This window comes from Camarhynchus parvulus, chromosome 1 (genome assembly GCF_901933205.1).
Source record: "Camarhynchus parvulus chromosome 1, STF_HiC, whole genome shotgun sequence".
NCBI classification, from domain to species: domain Eukaryota; kingdom Metazoa; phylum Chordata; class Aves; order Passeriformes; family Thraupidae; genus Camarhynchus; species Camarhynchus parvulus.
Window position 1 is genome coordinate 26,804,766 of NC_044571.1, and position 19,549 is coordinate 26,824,314.

Here is a 19,549-nt window from a genome sequence, read left to right on the forward strand (position 1 = left end):
AAAAGATATTTCCTTTCATACCATTTTATCTTTCTGACTTCCATTCTAAGAGCAGAAGACTGAATTTTGCAACTTGCCTGCCACATTATTCAGCAAATTTGTGATCTCAAGCAAGACAGTGAAGTCTCTGACATACTCATGTACTCTTCTAGCTGTGACTGTATGAATCAACTTCCTCTATTTATGGAAAGTGGGTACTAAATTAACTGTTGCCTTGGCATTTATCATCTACAAGCTTCATTCTCAAATTCACGGGATATCCTCTGTCCGGCACAGTGTGCCATTCCAAGGAAGTCGTGTAACTCCTGCTGGCATGGCTAACCAAAGCTGACACATGTTTATATTGCAGAAGTAAAAAAACCAAACCAACAAATAGTTACCATCTTGTGGAGCACAAAACTCAGGCGAATGGACACCCAGACTGCCATTTCCCATTATCAGACCCACACCCAGACCTGTTCAAGTCATACCTCTTCCATTAGTTCTCTCCCTTTTGTAAAGGCAAAGTAGACATAAACACATGTATTGAAAATTTGTCTTGTAGATTAGGAACTCAATTTCCAAATCTTAAACATAAATCCTGCCTCATTTTCTTCAAGAATCACAAGTCATAAATGCTGCCAGTCAGGCTTACATTTAAATGGAAGGAGATGGGGCACATGTACAGTTGATAACTGCAAAATAACCACCTGCAAAATAAATCTGCCAAGGAATCAAATTACATCATTGAGCTTTAACCACTTACAGCGTACTTGCAAGAATGAGAAGGATACCCATTTAACAAGCTTCCTTCCTCTTTAACAAGCTTCCTTCCTCATCCTTTGCCCACCCCCCCCCCCATCTCCATTTTAAATGCTTTACAACAACCAACTATATCATGTGGATTATCTAAAATAAAGTTCTCTCCCTTGTTATCATTAAGAGCTGCAAATTACCAAGAGCTCACACCCAGTAGAAGATGTTTACTGAATAGACAGTACAGCTCTGTGGTTTTCCCAGCAGGGAGGAAAAAGCCACTTAACCAGATAAGCCCTCCTTTCAACTTCTCTCCACTTCCACCTCCCTGCTGTACCCTTCAGCTCGAAGGAGCACCTAATCTTAAACAGTGCCAGAACCAACACTGCACTTAAGTAAAAGAACTCACATAAAATTCCAGAACTAACAGTCAAACCAAGCTATAAAGAATCATTCAATAACTTACTGAACACATCTCATGGGCACTCTCTGCTATGTTGTTTTGGGACATCCTATACCACTTTCTTTTAGTAACAGCAGTCAATTTCCCCCCCAACCCTGCAACTGCTGTCTCCTTAATCCTTGCTAACTTGATTGCCAGTCACATCCCTGCTCTTACACAAGCAAGATACCCTTAAACATATGGGAATCCTTGATGTCATGCATCAAGGAATTACTAAACCCACAAAGTGCAGACTTTATGTGCGTCTTAAGATAAAAATCTCTAAGCAATTTGATTATGCAGAACAAGCCTCAGATGCATTTAATATTACCCCAGTATGTGCATTTACCATTATACGCATTTAGACTACAATTCAAAATATTTTGCGTCAGTTATCGTTGCCTTTTCAGGAAAGGAGAAAATAAAATTAACAGTGATAACTTCTAACTCTTTCAACCAGGTAGAACTAGGAGGAAGACAAGGAACCACATGCCTGTCTATAAAACACTGGTCATTACTCTCCCTTCTGTGGAAGGAGCACATGGCAAGTACTGCTGTTCTGAGACCTGCCACTGTCTTTCAAAGCAGCAGGAAACTCAAATGCAAACAAAACCAACCCTTTCATCTCAAGTACAGGTCTGCAGGGAGAACCACGGCTTAGTTCATAAGCTAATTTCTACACAGCCCTCTGTCTGCTGCAGAGACTCCTTCAACACAACTCCCACAGAAATAACACAGAGAAATCTCTAAAAAAATCCTTCTGGGGAAAGGGGAAAGAAAAGAGGCAGGAAACAAAGGAACACTGAACTCTAATAGATCTCTTCTGCTAATCAACAGAAGGCTGCTGACATGATATAAGGGCAGACTTGACACAGCCTGGAGAGAAGTAAGAGCATGGACCAGAAACTTCACAAAAATCAGACACAATTTTCAAACCACAGAAAGAGGGAAGAATAAATCACTAAAAAATGTCATAGAATGAGAGCAAGATATTAGTCAAAGTACATGGATGAATAAAGGCACAAAAACACAGCTGCAAAAGGTTAAAGAGACTTCCAGAGAATTTACTTTTTGTCCATCCCAACAGTCTAATTAGCAATCACTGTGACATACTGGAGCAATAGCTGCTACCTAATACCTGGTGCCTCCTCCCTTGCCCTCATCCACAAAGGGCTGAGGAAACACCGGCCACCCAAGGCAAGCCCCAGTGGCTGCAGCAATCACACTGGGGGCCGGCTCCCCTCACACACAGGATGTGCTTTATTGCCACAGCCAGTGTTACAAAACACACAGACCTATTTTCTGTTATTGCGCCTCCACTTCCTCTTTTCACCCTTTAGGACTGACAGCACGGTTATCCCAGGATCAGGAACGGCAGCAGGTTTTATGTGATTGAGGCTAGCCCAGACAAGGCCTTAGCCAAGCAGAGCAGTGCCAGGGCTCTGAGCAGAGCCTCTCCCCCAGCCCCGGGGTCCGGAGCTGGGCTCGCTGTGCCACAGTGCAGCTGTGTAAACCCCGAGCAGCCTGCTGGGGAGCAGCCCTGGCGGAGAGCACTGCAGGAGGCCTCACTGGATACCCTTCCCCACCTCAGGGCTGCGTTCCAGCTCAGGTCCTTGGCCCTTGGCAGAGCTCTGCAGGTTCCTCTGCGCTCGGCCTTTTGCCTTATCAACCCCAACTCTGACCTGATGACTTAAATTCTGGTGTTACCTTGGACCAACTCATCACTACAGAGTTCTCTGGTGGTCACCATGCTCTTGGTTAACCCTGGCAAACATCATAAACCTGCTCTATCCTTGTTTGGCTACCATATGATTTCCCACCTCACTAGCAAGATCACTGCCCTGCCTGCTTTGTTGTCATGCTCAGCTTCCAGCCTGCCTTTTTTAATCAAGTAATCCACTTTGTGCTCTGTGACAAGTGGAATAGGATAGCCTCACATTAAATTAATCTTTTGTTCATTCAGTTCTGCTCTAAATATTAATAAAACACACCCTTAAAGCAGCAGGGCACTGGAATTCTGCTACTAAGGTCACAAGGATCACTGGAGTATTTAACCATTGTTATTCAGAACAGGGCAACACTTGTCAAGGCCAAGCAAAAGGTTATGTTGTAACATAAGTGAACAGCAGCTTTTCAAAAAGGTAATCAGCTAGAATTCAAAATGAAATTTATTACCAAGGCTATAGCAGACTTCTCTACATTGTTTATAGACTCCAAGCAACTAGAACAGAAGCTATTTGCACAAAACAGTGCTCTACACCAGGACTGAGACCTTGGTAGGACAGTGCTCAAAATTCCATTACTGTTAGCTTACAGAAAGGCAAAAACTGTATCAGCAGGGAGTCTAACATGCAGGGGAGGACAGCTACACAGGGGAAAGAGAAAGCAACAATTTAGTACCAGTTTCTTAATAATAGCTTCCCCTTTAGCTTCCATTCTTCAAAACCAAATCAAGTGCTAAAGCTGTTTTCTGCTGTTTTCCTACACCCCTCAACTGTTTCAGCTAAAACAGACAACATCAGCTCAAGAGAAGTCAGCTTGTCCAGCAAATATCCAGGTGTCAAAATTAAGTATTAGGCAACCCTTGGCTTTTGACCTTAAATAATTCAATAAAAATCCCCCAAAATCCCAGAGAACAGAAATCAGCATATTTTCTGATCCTTGTGAGAGATACTTGCTCTTGCACTGCATTTCACTTCTCCAATACTGGTTATGCCAGGCAGGATTTGCACAGAAGGCATTTGACTCCAGGTGCAGATTGACAAGAACAGGATCTTGAAAGGAAGGAAGCAAGACTTGGCTAGGCAGAGAAATAGAATCCTGCTTGTCCTCCCCTGTCCCTTCCCCTGGCAGGGTTCTCTCATCACTCTGGCACTGCTTAGCCAGTCAGTTGATTCCATCTCTATATAGAGCTGGGAAAGGTGCTTGTGAGGCTTCTGCACACTACCTTCAGCAGGGGAAGGCACATCACAAAGTAAGCACAAAGAAAGAGGAATGCCACAATGGAATAACAATGGCTGAATACATATCCAGGTCCAAGATCCTTGCCACTTCAACAAAATTGCCTTCCAGAAAAATGTAGGATTAGATGGAAATTGGCACCATGACCAGTAAATACCATTTTTCTGTCCTATCCCCCACTTAAGAGAGTCAACTCTACCTTAAAAAAGGCTTGATGATTAAAGATTCCACTGTATGGTAAGGAATGCAGCAAAGCAGCTCAACAACAATGCCAGAGCAGATGTTGAACTAAACATATGGCAGAAAACCATGTATTCCACTACAAGAACAGAATACAGATGATGGTAATGCTAATATAATAATAATAATAATAATAATAATAATAATAATAATAATAATAATAAATTATTACTCATTACACAAGTACCACTCATCCCATGGGCTGAAAGCAGTACAGCATTTTTCTTTTAAAAGTAAATATATAATCCTGTAAAGGTAGGAATGTTGTGTACACAAAGGGACTCAAGATTAAAACTAACAACCCTCATGATGGCAGCCCTCAGTTTCAAGTGTTTGACTCTGGAAGCTCACCGGTGCTTAGCAGACAGGGTAAACAATACAAGCCTTTTAGACACTGCTTCCAGCTGCCAGGAACATGAATGAAGACATATGTCCGATGTCATAATGTCACAGTGAGACAAATATCCAGGCTGTTTTACAGGCAGAACAGCAGCCATGGGTTTCAGTGACTTCCCTAAATCAGGCTGTCTTTCAAATAATTAGCATAAAAACTCAACTATCATTAACGCTAATTAGGCAATTAGTGAACTTTAAAAAAATCACACCTGAGAAGACTGTAAAAGGAATTAAGTGGGCCAGGTTAAACTTACTGTTTTATATGTTGAAGGTATGGGACTGAACCACCCAATCTAGATTATTACAAGAGTACAAACCAATTTTGTATCACAGTGATTACACTGTTTACCGCTAAGCCATAACTACTGATATGATTCTGAAGCTTGGGTATAACTAAAGATCTTTCAGAGGCATCAGTAATACCACAGAAGATGTACAGCAGCATCCTTTTGACTTAGTTTTAATTTACAGAAGTCTCAACCTCCTTCCCTTATGCCCTGAAAACTCTCAATCTCAGCCCTACAACAGAATTCACATTAGTCCCCATCAAAATCCAAATAAGTGCTCCATTCCTCAAAAGAAATACTTGAACATAGTCTTGATACTAAGCTGCTTTGTTTCAAAGATTTTACTTGAATGGTTGTTGAAAAAAAAATTAAAAATCCTGATTAAAGTAAAGCTAACCCACTGGCTCAAAATGATGTTTAGAAGCTTTATATTGTCGTCATCTTCATCCTATGCTGGCCTATTTAGTGCTAATCTCATGTTCCCAAAAGAAAACTATCACTCAACAAACAGAAAGCAATGCAAAGAAAAAAAAAAAAGCAGCACACAGTGGCTGAGCTCATCCTTCCCACACCCTGTTCCCCCCACAGCTGTGAAGGTTCAGCCCTCCAGCACAGCTGGTTTCAGGTGTACCACAGAGGTCACAGAAGCTACAAACACTGTCAGGGGAAAAAAAAAAAAAAAAAGGTATGCATCCATGACCAAAACAATGGCAAAACGGCAAGAAAAAATATCAAATAAATGCACAGGACACCTGCACTAGATCAAAGTGCACTGTGCTTTGCCTCTGTCAAAAGCCCAACCTACCCCAAGAGAAATATCCCAATTCTATCTCCGGCAGGCTGATACCCTATAAGATACATACAATGCAAAATATGTTAGCATTGCACCACAACATTGAAGACACCAAATGTTATACCTACAATACAACAAAGGCACTGATAAATCACCATCACTGCCTCCTCCAGAAGTACAAAGGGAACCAAATTCCTGTCTTTAAGGCACAGCTACAAGGTCCTGACTCCATACTCTGAGGGAAGTAGGTAGAAGCTCCTGTCCACATCTCGTATTGTGGAGTTCTGGAGAGCAATAGGGAATCTGACCTAGCCCCACACCCAGTGTTTTCCCACCACACAAGTAGTGGGTTTTTCAGATCACATTCTGTAGCACTGAGTTAACCCCATGCAAGGCCAGAGGAGTTTTGGCATATCTGCAGCCTGGCACTAATTCACAGACATGTAAGCTCTTATTTGGTTCTAAGCCCTTCCTGGATAAGATATTCATGCCTGACCCCATTTCATTCTGCCACTGTGCATGGTCTGTTAAGCACAGAACTTACTCCTATATGTTCCCCATGCAGGGTGCATGGTAGTGCTGAAGCAGAGACCCCACCTCACAAGCATCTGGTATTTCTGGTTGTATCTCAAACAGCCACCAAACATTAAAAAAAAAAAAAGTTGGACACAGTACAACTAAACCTGAATAAGATTCCACCAGACCAGGAGAAAAATACACCTTAAATTCCAGAGATTCACTCTGCAAAAGAAAGTGAAGCCCATATTCAAGAGCATGCAGTACAAGTTACTTCCAGGAGTAATTACATTTCCCATTAGCAGAAGTAGGGCACCAACATACCAATAATTTGCAGGTGTTATTAGGAAACTTTAATAACAACAACATTTTTCCACTAAACTGTTACAGAGACTGGTTATATTTAATACTGAAGCTGGCTTTAAAAGTAATTCAGATCTTTTTTTTGTTCCACTTTCAAACTCACAACTTTCTGGAATACTGTCACAGAATCAGGTGTCAAAACACACTAATTATCAGCCTGTAAGAGTTTCATTTTTACTGAAATGATTTTGCTCTACTGCAACATTCCAAATTCCCCCAGGCACTTTTTATTCCCTGTCAAAAATCACAGAATCACCATTCAAAAACAGACAGGCAGGAGTATCGGTCTGAATAAAAATTAGCTTTTTTCCTCCCTCTCAGGCAATTTTGCTTAGTAGGCCTAAAACAAAAAAAAGCCATGGGAGAGTAGGGAGAGTCACACTATATTGAAATCTAGTTCCTCTCAACTCTAACATGCAACACCAATTTCCTGAAGTCCATTGCAAGCACCACCCCACAGAGCACAAAGGTTGGCTCTACACATCAGCAGGAGAGAGAGGGGACACCAACAGTTCCCCCAGCTTTAAACAGGGCTGGATTTGGGACCATTGACCACAACCTCCTTTCTAAGCCATCATCACCTCTGAAGCACCTAAACCTATTCTGCAGCAACTACCTGGAGCTCCTGTTGGTGGGAACTCTGGTGTTCACAGTGGTCAAGCAGAGCCATCCAAGAGCTGCTGGCCCTCAGCATGCAGCAAAATTAATTACGTGGAACAATCTACAAACACAGGGTAAGACAAATATTTACAGAAGTAAGACTAGTGCTGGTCAACTCCTACCTTACATTAAGGGCAAGAAATGCTAATAGAGCACAAATGTGGTTCTTCAGGTATCCTAACAATTTGAAATTTGAATATTATGCAACATCAGCCAAAGTCTTAAACATGAAATATCTACACTGTAAATGTGACTACAGTTTATAAAGAGGAACAGGCCACAGAACATTTGCAGAAATAGCTGATGGGTCCTTTCTTTTATGTATCAGGGAATACTTTACACAAAACTCAGAACTTGAACATTATGTTCCTGGAGGTAAAATGCAACTTATCATTTGAGGAACTGAGCTAATAGGTTAATGAACCAGTGCTGCAGGGATAAGTACTCTGAAGGAAGTCTCTTAGGACCAGACTTGGTCTAGGCTACTGAGAATTTGCACAGATCAAGACAAGGACCTTACTGACAGTTACAACAGCGCACAAAATTTACAGGAGCACAGCTCCTCTGACTCGAGCAGAGCAGGTGCAAGTTTTTAGGACCTTTACTGCATCCCTGAAACATAATACAGTCCAATAGCAATAATAATCCCCTAGAGAGCAAAATGGCTTTTGAGTTTACCAAATTCTCAGACACCCTGACCAGTACAGTTACCTTTATATAAGCGCAGAAGACGTGAGAACCTTAAAAGTGGTTCTGTACCCATATAATATAATATGCTGAAAGACACACAGCTGCTGGAGTGTCACAATTCTGTCACTATTTTTGCATACCTTGTGGGAAACAAGTAGCTCTTCCCTCAGCTCCTTACAATATGTAGAAAAAATATAATGTGCAGCTACCTCCACGTACAACCTATTTCATGTAATCACTTATATATATATCTGCTGTCAGGGACATTTGAAAAAAATCAAAGGAAGACAAGAAGTTGTACTGATCAGATCTGTACAGGAGTGACAGGTCTCAGCGCTAGCACTCCTTGCTTGTATCTGCTAAAATGTATAAAAAGCAGCTAAAAAGAAGATAAATATTTCCCCAATATTAAGTTCTCCATGAGAGCAAATGCTGTCATTTCAGAGATATTCCACAAATCAAAAATGGAATGGAAAACAAATCAGCAAGTGCATTTGTAAAGAGAAAAAACAATGCTTCCAACACAAGTCTCATCTTAAGAGCAGGTGTTTTGTGAAGAAGTTTTTCAACATGTATTGTACCACTACAGTTTTCATGACTAGTAAGAGCATGAAGAATGAAAGCTGCAATCCCAGAAACAGCACTCACAGCTGGCAAATGGCAACAACAGAAGAGCTGACCACTGGACTATGAAGAACTTGCATTTGTTCCATAAAACTTGGGGCAGGCACTCAGATACATAAAGTATTCAAAAAAGCACATTTTTTTTCAGGAAGAACAGAACAACTACTTGCAAAAATTAAGAGCAATTCTGTTGGACAACTGCATCTCTCTTTTTTACTGACTTTGAATTATCGGCAACAATGCAATCCCAACCAGTAAATCTAACGTAAATATGGCTGGTTTGGAGAGGATGGACTGGTTTTGTTTTAGGCACACACAGCTCTCACATTGTGCCACAATGTCAGAGCTCAATTTTCCAAGGCTGTGTTCATGTGTTCTAGAGCAGTCACCAGCCTTTCAAACCAGAATCAAAAAGCAACTGTAGGATGTCACACCCTGTGTCCCCTGCAAAATAGATCTAATTTTCCATTACAAACTGGTGATTGTTCCTGGGCAGGGGGAGGGAGAGAGAGACTAAGAAAGGCAGCTTTTGTACTATCTACCAGATTTTTCTTCTATTTCTACCACCCTCCTTCCTACAATTCTACAAGCTGAACGACAGCCAGATAAATAAACGAAACTATTTTTCACTGAAATACGACAACAAAACATCTGAGAAGTTTCAAAATACAGTTCAATTTCACTGTTCAATTACACCATTAAACACACGCACATATCATTACCTTTAAGAACTCACTAATTGGTTTAAAATGCACATCTTAGAAGATGCTAAGAGAAATAGCTTTCAGAATGTTGCACTGTAGCGCTCAATGAAACAGGAAATGAGGAACAAAGAAAGGAATTTCATAGATTCCAGATGTACTCTAACACCAGCTGGGAAATACAAGCCTTGTAAAAAGCTCAACTCCCGCCTTGTAAAAAGCTACCACTAACTGTTTTCTTCTAGAGTTCTTGAGCAGAAGTAAGTAGCTGTAAACAATTTGTAAACAGAAATATTTTTAGAAGGAATTGGAAACAGCAATAAACTTCTTCCCTTCCCTCCTATTTTTAAGGAGTTTAAAACTCAGCCACCAGTTCATTTGGTTTTTTGAGTTGCTTTTTTTAAACATATGAAATCTGAATAAACAGTCATAACAGCAGCACAACTGTAAATATTTCAAGTTGTCCATTTTCCAATACTTGGAATATTAAAGCTGAATGAAACTCAAAAGCAAGGAAAATTTAAAAACCAGTAAAGTTGACTTACACTACATGCCTTCCATGCAACTGGAACAGAATAGAATTTAAATTTGCAAATTGCTATAAAACGAGTCATCAGTCACTTAGATTATTTTTTTATTCCTACATCTATAAATTAAAAAAAAAAAAAACAAAAAAAAACCCACATTCTAGATTAAAAATCTAGGAAATAAAACTCCTTCACAAGTTTAAAAACCCTTCTGCTCCCTGTGTAATAATTGATTACAGTGCTTCATCTTCCTTTTTTTGAAACACAAACTCAGGCCTTTCAATGCAAACTTCTTCTAAACAGATTTTGAAATCTCTTAGTAACAAGTTTAGAGACAAACAGACAAGTATATTTCCTCCCAAAGTCACTGTAACATATGAAAAGAAAGCTTGAGCATGAAGCATGCATCTTATGGAACACAGATCTGTGTCCCCCTCGTCCCCTCATCACAGAAATAGTTGTTCTTCCCACCTTTGAGACTTTTCATTCATGTGTTGCACATGGAAGAATTGAGACATTTGATCTAACATACATCCACCTCCTAGCAGCGTGTAAAAGCACATTCATATTTATGCAAATTAAACATTGCACCAAATGCTAGCTGCTCAAACCTACCAGTCATTCTGAAGTAAGTGAAACCCTCTTACCATCACATCACCCTAATCCATTTCAGTCAGTGGCCATGCAGTCACAGCTACACACCTCAGCAACAGGGAACAAACAGCAAAATTCAGCTGTTGGGCTAATGAAGGGACCTTCGTTTTACCCCAGTGCTCCCTGAGAGGTAATAACACGCAAATGCACAAGTCTCTAGCAAAGCAGGAAAAAAATGGTAATACTTCAGAGGTCTGGAATGAAAACTGAACAGCAGAAACATTAATCAGAAGCCTCAAAAGTCTTCAACATTTGTGTTCTTCACTCAACACACTTCAAAAATACAGATATGCTATATTTTTTCCCTTTCAGGCAGAAGGGGAAAAAAACCCCAAATAATCCTCAAAGACCTCAAACTTTCCACTGAATATATGAAGTGTTTTACAGTTGGCAATGATCCACTAAAATTTGAGAAAGGAAAACGGGGAAAATATTCCAGTTCTCCGTAGTTTTGAAGCTTCAAATCTCATTTTGCAAAACTTTCACCCAGAAAATCTTCTATAGGAGGAAAACAACATGTGAAGTTTCAGGGAACTTCCTTTCCCCCTGGTAGAGGTTAGGATGGGAGAGGAAGGAAGTTAGATTTGCTTTGTTTTTACTCCAAAACAAAGCTTTTATTTGGGTCCTAAATTCAGTCACCAATCCACCACGCTGAAGAAATCAGACACTGCTAAAGAACAGACATTTCATAAGGTTTAGCAAATGTCAGTAAAATCTGAAGGTTAGAATGGGTGAGTCCACAATCAGCTTTTCAGTTTAATAAAATATAACCTGTTATTAACTCCAAGATTGTGCTTTTCCTTGCTGTAACCAGAAAATACATAAACCTGGAGTACTAGAAAGTTTAAAAGCACAGCATTAAGACTTACTAATGCATGTTTTGACTATTAATATAAGCCTTAGGTGACTTGCTGCTCAGAAGCATTAATGGTCCATCAGCACACACACAATAATTTTCCTCTGACATATTTGGCTGAATATTTGTTGGTCAGATCAATATGAGCAATGCAACTGTCTGATATTTACATCTTTTACAGTATGCAGCCAAGTCTACAAGCCTCTGATTTTATTCTAGGCTTCTGGCTCTCACAAGAGCTAGCGGTAAGATTTATTCTCCAAACACATCCGTTTGCAAAGTGCATTGTAACAACATGAGAAGTGTTAAGTACTCCTTAACAACCCAAAGTGGATTTTACCTCATCCTTTCCCCTCCCCCACCTCCTCCAAGAAAAAAAAAATTGCTACATGAGATACTCAAAGACTTAATTCAACTCTTACAGAAGTGAAATTACTGGCTTTAACAGAATTATTCCTAATTTACACTCCTGTAATGGAGATCAGTCAGTGAGAAAGGATAGAGGGAATTTTAACCTGATTAATACTATCACAGGTATTTTTGATGAGGTTTTAAAATGTATTTTCTAATCTTGGTGTAGGCAACATTGTCCAGTGTTTACATGAGGTCTTCCTTAAATGGGAGCATCAGTGCAACAAATGACTTCATATGACAACAGAGTACTTGACAACATAACTGCATAAGCAGAAATCTTGCTTTGATGCAGAAAAAGGGGAAAGCTCTGTTAAGCATAAATATGATAATCAACATGAGGTGCCTCAGCTTTAAAAGACAAATGTGTGATTATTAATACCAACTAGAACACCTAAACTTTCATAAACAGCAAAGGCTCCTGAACTGAGCATGAAATCCAAGTAATTCTCAAGCAGAAGGTCAGACACACAGATACATCAATTTGTCAGATAATCTTCTTGCCATTCTCTCTGGAGTTTTAACATTTATGCTCCAGAGCAGCTGACCAAGCTGGCAGCTAACAAATACAGCACCATCAAGAAAACATAGAGTAAGGAAGGGGAGTGAACTGAAGAGCACAGAAGGAGTCAGGCAGTGTCATGATGTACCCAGACATGAACACAAGGGATGCACCTGCTGTCCCCTCCGATTTCCCATACATGCACGCTCCCAGTCAAGCTCCTGGACACTTGTCCAGAAACACCTCTGACAACCACTGGAGTGCACAGCTCACTAAAATGGAAGAAAACTAAACCTGAAAAGAAAATTAAGTTGCATTCTTTGATTCTGCTTTGCAAACTGAACTGGATTTTCTTTTCTGAGAGCAGAGGAGCATCAGCCAACAGCAGGTGGGCAAAGAGCACTTCATGGCTGGGAGCAACATGAGTAGGGAAGGAGAAAGACAAGACCTGCCTTCCCAACAGCACCAAGGTACTAATCTGGGTGAGCATATCATGATTTCATGCTTTGGACTGCAGCTATCAAACAGAATGGAAGCAATATGCAATACATAAAGAACAGCATCAGGCAGAACGGACACATAAAAACAGAGCAAGAGAAGCTAATACTGGCATCTAATTAAACCAGCAATTTCAGAACTAAAGATCTGGTTTTAACCAATGATAGTGAAATAGTAAAAAAAAAATACAAAAAACATTCATCAGTCTGAAGAGTAATGCAAGGCAATGAAGTTTTCAAAATCATTTTCTGGAAAACTGATGAAGATATCCAGCACTTGTATGTCCTTATATAAGAGCATTTGGTACTCCGACCACCAGACAATCACTTCCATGAAGAGACGAGAAAATATTTCTCATGAGAGAGATTAAATAACAGTTCTTTCAAATGTACCAACTCCAGAAGAAGATCACAAGTTTGCTTATTGACATCAGAGGCCTTGAGCATGTCTCTTTAACTGAGTCACTCCTGTGAATTTACCTCTACACACTCTATAAACCAAAACACACAGGCTTCCACTCATATATGAATCCTTCTCTACTTAAAAGAAAGTAAGGCTATGGATGGAATGCTATGGAGTGTGGTATCAGGCTGGCAGCCCCAAACACAAGCATATTCTATTTCTTAAAACTATATTCACTGCAGCATTTTCCACTGCTACCTCTGTTTCCTCCTCTCACTTGCAGAAAATACAGTCTTGCTCCAGCCATGGCTGTTCTTGACAGTGCATAAACAGCCAGGGCACTCTGCCTCTAGAAACAGCACTGGACCCAGACCTTTTCCATTCAGCACACTGAACACAAACTGGTCAGAACACAGCCACCACCAAATCTAGCAATGTCAAATACTGAAACAGCAGTGACAAATCTGCATAATTTATTCTGCACCTTCCATGGCCTGTGAGACTCAAGCCTTAATGAGCATTGCTACAGTCAATCAATAAGAATGTTAAGTTGCCACTTTATTTCACCTATGCAACATCAGTTTAAGCTGTACTTGTTAACTTTTTAATGTGAAGAAAAGATCTTGAGAAGTTTTGAATATATTCAGGGTGAGATGCAAATAGCTTTTCTTCCTTTCTTTTCTTCTTGGTCCTCTAACTTAGAAACACCGGAAAAAAACATCGTTATCTTTACAAGAAACATTTCACACTTCCTAAATAATTTTCCATTTGTTTTTTATAAATACATACATATATATATATATACATATATATATTAGTGAGAGAGAGAGAAAAGTACCTGGGAAAAATTCTCTCATTCTAAAAATATTTATTCCACAACCTTGTGCCCCATTTAAAAGGGAAGAAATCCTTTTACAGTATTATGCAATGAACATATTTAGTCGTAATTACTTCTACAAGTAACCACTTAAGGCACTAAATCCCAGCAGACAACATTAAAAGGGACACCTTCTCAAGACAAAATGGATTTCCCTGAACCACTTTAGTATTAATAGACTTAAGGGAGACCTGAAATTTGTCAGGGACAAGAGAAGTATCTTCTTAGCCTGGGAAAGGCAGAGACATCTCTCAAACATTTACTCTGCACCAAGTTTAATGGTGGAAGCCTGTAAATACCTTCTCTCGGCAATTGACCTGCTTAAACACCAGTAAACTAGCACTTAACTAAGTACTCTGCCTGACTTCACCCAAGACTCTCAGTTTCACAAGTTTAATTGCTTTCACAGCGTCTTAAACTACACAGCTCTCCATTAATTAGTAAATAAGAGGCAAAGAGATGGCATAGCTACAGACTAACCATCCTCATTCTGTCAAACTGGACATAAACAAGGTCTTGCAGTTCCTAGAAAATGGAGTGAGTTTAGAACAGGGTACACTATGTGTGAAGCACCAACCTACATCAGGTAGAAGCCAACTTTTATCACAGATATTGCACTGCTTCATGATTCTGCTCACACTTACTGCTAAGGATAGCTTATGCCATTGGAATTCTCACATTTTAGACTAAGGCCTCAACACCATGTCACCACAAAATGGCCCTTTTAAAAGATGATAAAGGAAATATTCAGAAGTTCATGAATGTCTGAAATTGCAACAAGCATTCACACTGCACCAGGGGATTGTTATTATCTGTCAGCTCAAAAGTACAATGAGTAAAGGGTCCTTCTCATTATATTGCAGTCCCAGTAAACTCTCAGTGTGCAACATCCTCCTGTCCCAATTACTACTTTCAAACTATCAGACAGAACTACAGCAAGCTTTACTACTGCTAGAAAAAATACTATTTTAAAGCAGAGCCAAATTCCCCTACGTATAACAGTACTAGATTTTAGGGACATGAAAAGCTTGCTAAAGTGAAAATTCACAAATGAGCTGTTTCTTTAGATTTTTCAAGTATAAACAAATTTCACAAAATAAAATCTGGCAGCAGGTTCTCTGCTAGCCAGCATACAGCTTTCAACAACAGAAACGCTAAACATGAGCTTTTATTTTTTCAACTGAAAGTTTAATAGTTGATGCCATTTAAGGAGAAAAAAGTAGCAATTAAGTACAGCATATTTATTAAATATTAACAGTGCAACAAAAGTCATGTTGTCAAGCAGAAGGACTCTTTGTAGTTTTTCCAGCCAATCATCAGCCACAGAGCCTTATGTTGTTTCCTTTCAGGTTTTGAAACACTGACTCATGGAAATATCAGCACTGCACACTTCCTCAAAGTGGCAATCTTATAGGAAGTGTTTGTTTAGTCTTACATGACACATTGTTTTGTTTATGTATAAGGGATTCCGGTAAAAATAATTTTCAATTAAGGAAAAAAAGACATAAGCACAATGGTTTCAGTTATGGGAAGCCAAAATAAATCAATTTCAACTAGACATCTGAACAGCACATTCGTTAACACAAGTACTACTTTTTTCTTTGTACTGTACATTACTTCCTTGCAACATGTGCAGAAGTTGCCAGGCATTAACTTCTTTCAATTCAACTAACCACAAAAGAAAGTGGACAAGAGGTAGCACAGGAACAACTCCGCTTAACACTGGTACCCACATTGACAGTTCACATTGCTGCTCCCCAGCTTCAGCATCTCAGGGAGACATCTTCAGGAGGTGCCACACCATTGTCAGTTCAACTGAGCAAGGCAAACACGCAGCTTCCTACAAAGCCTAACTGTTTCAACACTTTCAAAAAAGGAGACAGATGGCTCAGGCTAAATCCAAGCTTGACTAGAAACAACACTTCTCAGAACATGGAAGCACTTAAGAGATGTAATAAACCCACCTAGCTTAATATGGCTGATTCCATGCAGCCCATCAGTCCCAAAAGAACAAGTTATACAAGCAGAAGAAAATGCCTTTATTTACCTGCAGCTTCTTCGAAATACAGGACAAGCCAGCCATAGCAGTACACTACATTAGGGCATTCAAACATCTCCAGGCCACAGACGTTTTGCACAGCCAAAAGCCTCCGAACTGCATCTGCCTCCTCATTAAAAGAGGAATGCCAACATGGGTGTCCACTCTGTTTGCACTGATTCCTCAATGAATCAATCCTACATTTCACCCAATTTATTTTAAGGCACACCTGTATATCAGTGTTCCATTCATGATTTGCCAGCAGAGGTGCTACAGAGAAGGAAATGTCTTATCAGATCAAGCACAGAATATCTCAGAGATCAGACAGAGCTTGGCTACGAAAGAAGCTCCCAAAGAACAGAACTGACCCTCTCCTCAGCATGATAAATCAAAGCAAAACGTGGAAAATTACAATCCTTTTTTGCCCTCAAATAAGTTTTCTCTTAACCTATTCATTGAAAGATTAAAGCCTCCTGTCACTAGAAAAGGGAGAAAACTACAAGACACCCATGAATGGGAACTGCTAAAAGAAATGTACTATTGGGAATAGCTGAAAAAAGCAGTGTCTCTCCAGTGTTCACCATCTTTTCAGTGGTGCCCAGCAACAGGATGAGGAGAAACGGCCAAAAATAGAAACACAGTTAAGTTCCACCTCAACATGAAGACCTTCTTTACATTGAGGGTGGCAGAGCACTGGAACATGTCCAGAAAGGTCATGGAGTCTCCCTCTCTGGAGACACTCAAAAACCACCTGGGCATTTTGCTGTATAACCCATGCTGGGTGACCCTGCCTTGGCAGGGGGTTTGCAGTACATGACATCCAGCAATCCCCTCCAACCTTGACAACTCCATGAGTCTGTGACCTCCCTTCAGATCCTGTCACAGGACCTTTTGTAGGGAGCCTACAAGCTCCATGTACAAATTTCAGAAGATTAGGATTGCTTTACAAGGCCAATCTCATTAGGAATACTTCCTCAACCCATCAGAGCAATCCCGCCACTTCCTATTTTTGTGAAAATTTCCCAAGAGACAGTCAGCTACAGAGAAGAGTGTGACTTTGGAACACGACGGCAGAGGCCGCCGGGCCGGGGCTGCCGGGCGCGCTCGGCCCCGCCCCCTGCCGGGCAGCGGCGGAACGGCGCCGGGCATTGTCCTCCCCATGCTCCGGGAATCACCTTCCGCTCCGGCGGCACAAGCCAAGCGCCGGGATGCTCGCGGCTTTTCCTCTCGCTATCCAGCCTAAAAAACAGCGGGGATCCTTGCTGAGGTTCTACAGTAATGAAGTGCTCCGCTCCGACAGCTGAAGTCAGCAGCAGGATTAACTTTAGTCCGCGACATAATGAGATTCATCTCAAGACTTTTGCAGCTGTTATTGTATTCGATCTCCTCAACAGTGCAAAGAAATTCCCACACTCTCGTGACTTCAATCATTCAGGTATAAGATCATCACTGCTTTCTTCTCAAGAAAACACAACTAATCAAACACAAACAGCTTAGCCACAAGTCATCATCTTATACGCGGGATGCGTTCTTAGCCCTTTTACTAAAAATCCCCAGATGGAAACAACTTGCAATACCATCACTCGCATGGTGTCCGGATTTCTCCCTTGTGAAAAGATCTTTTTTTAACTCCCCTCCCCTCTTTCTAAAGAGACAGAGAGCAAGTCTCCGTCCATACTCTGTAGGCTTACTGAATCTCGTTTCTGGATGTATACGAGAACATAAAACAAACACGTAATTTTTAGTTTATATGATAAAATTTTAACTCTTAAAAACTGCTATCGCTAAACTACCTGTTGACAATTAACGAGGAAACGATCCTAGCAATGGTCTCTTTGAAATGCTAAGGCCACTGTCCAATAATGAGATTTTCTACGCAATCTCACGTTTCAGTTTCATCCAACACGCCAATTGGAGGCTGCAAATTTGCTTCCGAACGCAGGGAAACGCAAAGGGATATTTTTTCAAGAGCTTTATTAGGAAGCCACACGCCCTCGGTACGCACCGCTGTGAGCCCGGCGTTGAACCTCGCCACTTCCCCGGGAGCTCGCAGCCCCCGCGCCCCATCCCGGGGAGGAGAACCGCTCGCTCGGCATGTGGGACCGATTGTCTTACGGAAACGAGGGATTTCCCTCCCAGCCGGCACACTCAGAACTCGACCAGGGAGAGTTTAATCCGCTCGCTGACATCTGTCGCTTACTTTCTAATAATGTGGTTTGGAACTCGCTCAACACAAGAAGAAGAGCGAATCTCCCAAAGCGCCAGTCGGAGGAAGCCGTGAGGAAGCGACAGCAGCCCCTGCCTGTCCCCCTCGCCGAGGGCAGGGGCTGACACAGCGGCTCCTGCACACAGCCGCTTTTGGGCCGGCTGCACACCGGCCCTGCCAGTGACACAGAGGGCTGAGACCCGGGGGCCGCCTTCAAACTTTTACAGCGCAGCTTAGCAACAAAAAAACAAAAATGAAAATAAAAAAATAAAAGAAAAGGAAAAAAACACCTTAAAAAAAAAAAAACAGAACCCGAAAAAAAAACAAAACCCGCGAAATCCGCCGAATACCCTGCACCGCCCGGACTGCCGCCGGGGCCGCTCGCCGGCCGGACGCACGGCGCTGCCCGCCCGTCCCCGCGGCACCGGCCGCCTCCCAGGCACCGGCCGCCCGCCCCGCACGGCTCCGCGGAGCCCCCGGGCCGCGGGCACCGCCCGCCCCGCCGCCCCTAGCGCTTCCCCAGCGGTTCGCAGAGCCAGGGCAGCGCAAAGGGGCGCTCGGCGCCTCGCTGCTCTCCGCTCCAGCGGGGACTCCCTGCCCGCTGCCCCGCGCTCTCACCGATTTTAATTCTGACGCTCTGGAAGACCCGCAGCCCCTCTTCCTCCACCGCCATGGTGGTGGTGCTGCCGCCGCCGCTGCTGCGACTGACGCTCAGCAGTGCTGGAGCCCCGCCGCCGCGGAGGCGCGGGGAGCGAGCAGGAGGAGGCAGGCGAGATGCTCCGGCAGACGGGAAGGAGAGAGAACGGCCGGACGGCTCGGGACGCACCGCGACCGAGCTAGAGCGAGCGAGAGACAGAGCGGCCGCGCAGCCCAGCGGCGCGCAGCGCCCGCCTCACCCCCCGCGGGCCGGCAGCTCCCGCCCCGCCGCCGCCCCCTCATTGGCCGGCGGGGCGGTGGCCGCGGCGCTCATTGGCCCGCTGCCCGGCGGGGCGGGGGAGCGCGCGGGGAGAGCGCGGAGCGCGGCAACAGCTGGAGCGCGGCCGCCCCCCGCAGCACGGCCCGGCCCGGCCCCGCCGCGCCCGCGCCCGGCCGGGACCCCCAGCAACAGGGACCCCCCAGCGGGCACCGCGGCCCGGCAGGGGCTGACTAACCCCGTGCCCCGCTCCGGTG

General features: G+C 42.5%; 1 protein-coding gene across 3 annotated transcripts in view; it reads right to left on the reverse strand.

Moving 5' to 3' along the window:
- The window catches only part of RASA3 (RAS p21 protein activator 3), a 130,188-nt gene extending 110,911 nt beyond the window's left edge, over positions 1–19,277 (reverse strand). The window contains exon 1 of one of the 3 annotated variants that reach the window (XM_030954049.1): positions 18,998–19,277. In XM_030954049.1, coding sequence (XP_030809909.1) covers positions 18,998–19,052 — 55 coding nt within the window. In that variant the 5' untranslated portion in view covers positions 19,053–19,277. Of the gene's footprint in view, positions 1–9,429; positions 13,996–18,178; positions 18,722–18,997 lie in introns of those variants that run through there. The other 2 variants (XM_030954040.1, XM_030954058.1) reach the window with 2 other exon arrangements.
- Positions 19,278–19,549: the final 272 nt, after the last annotated feature.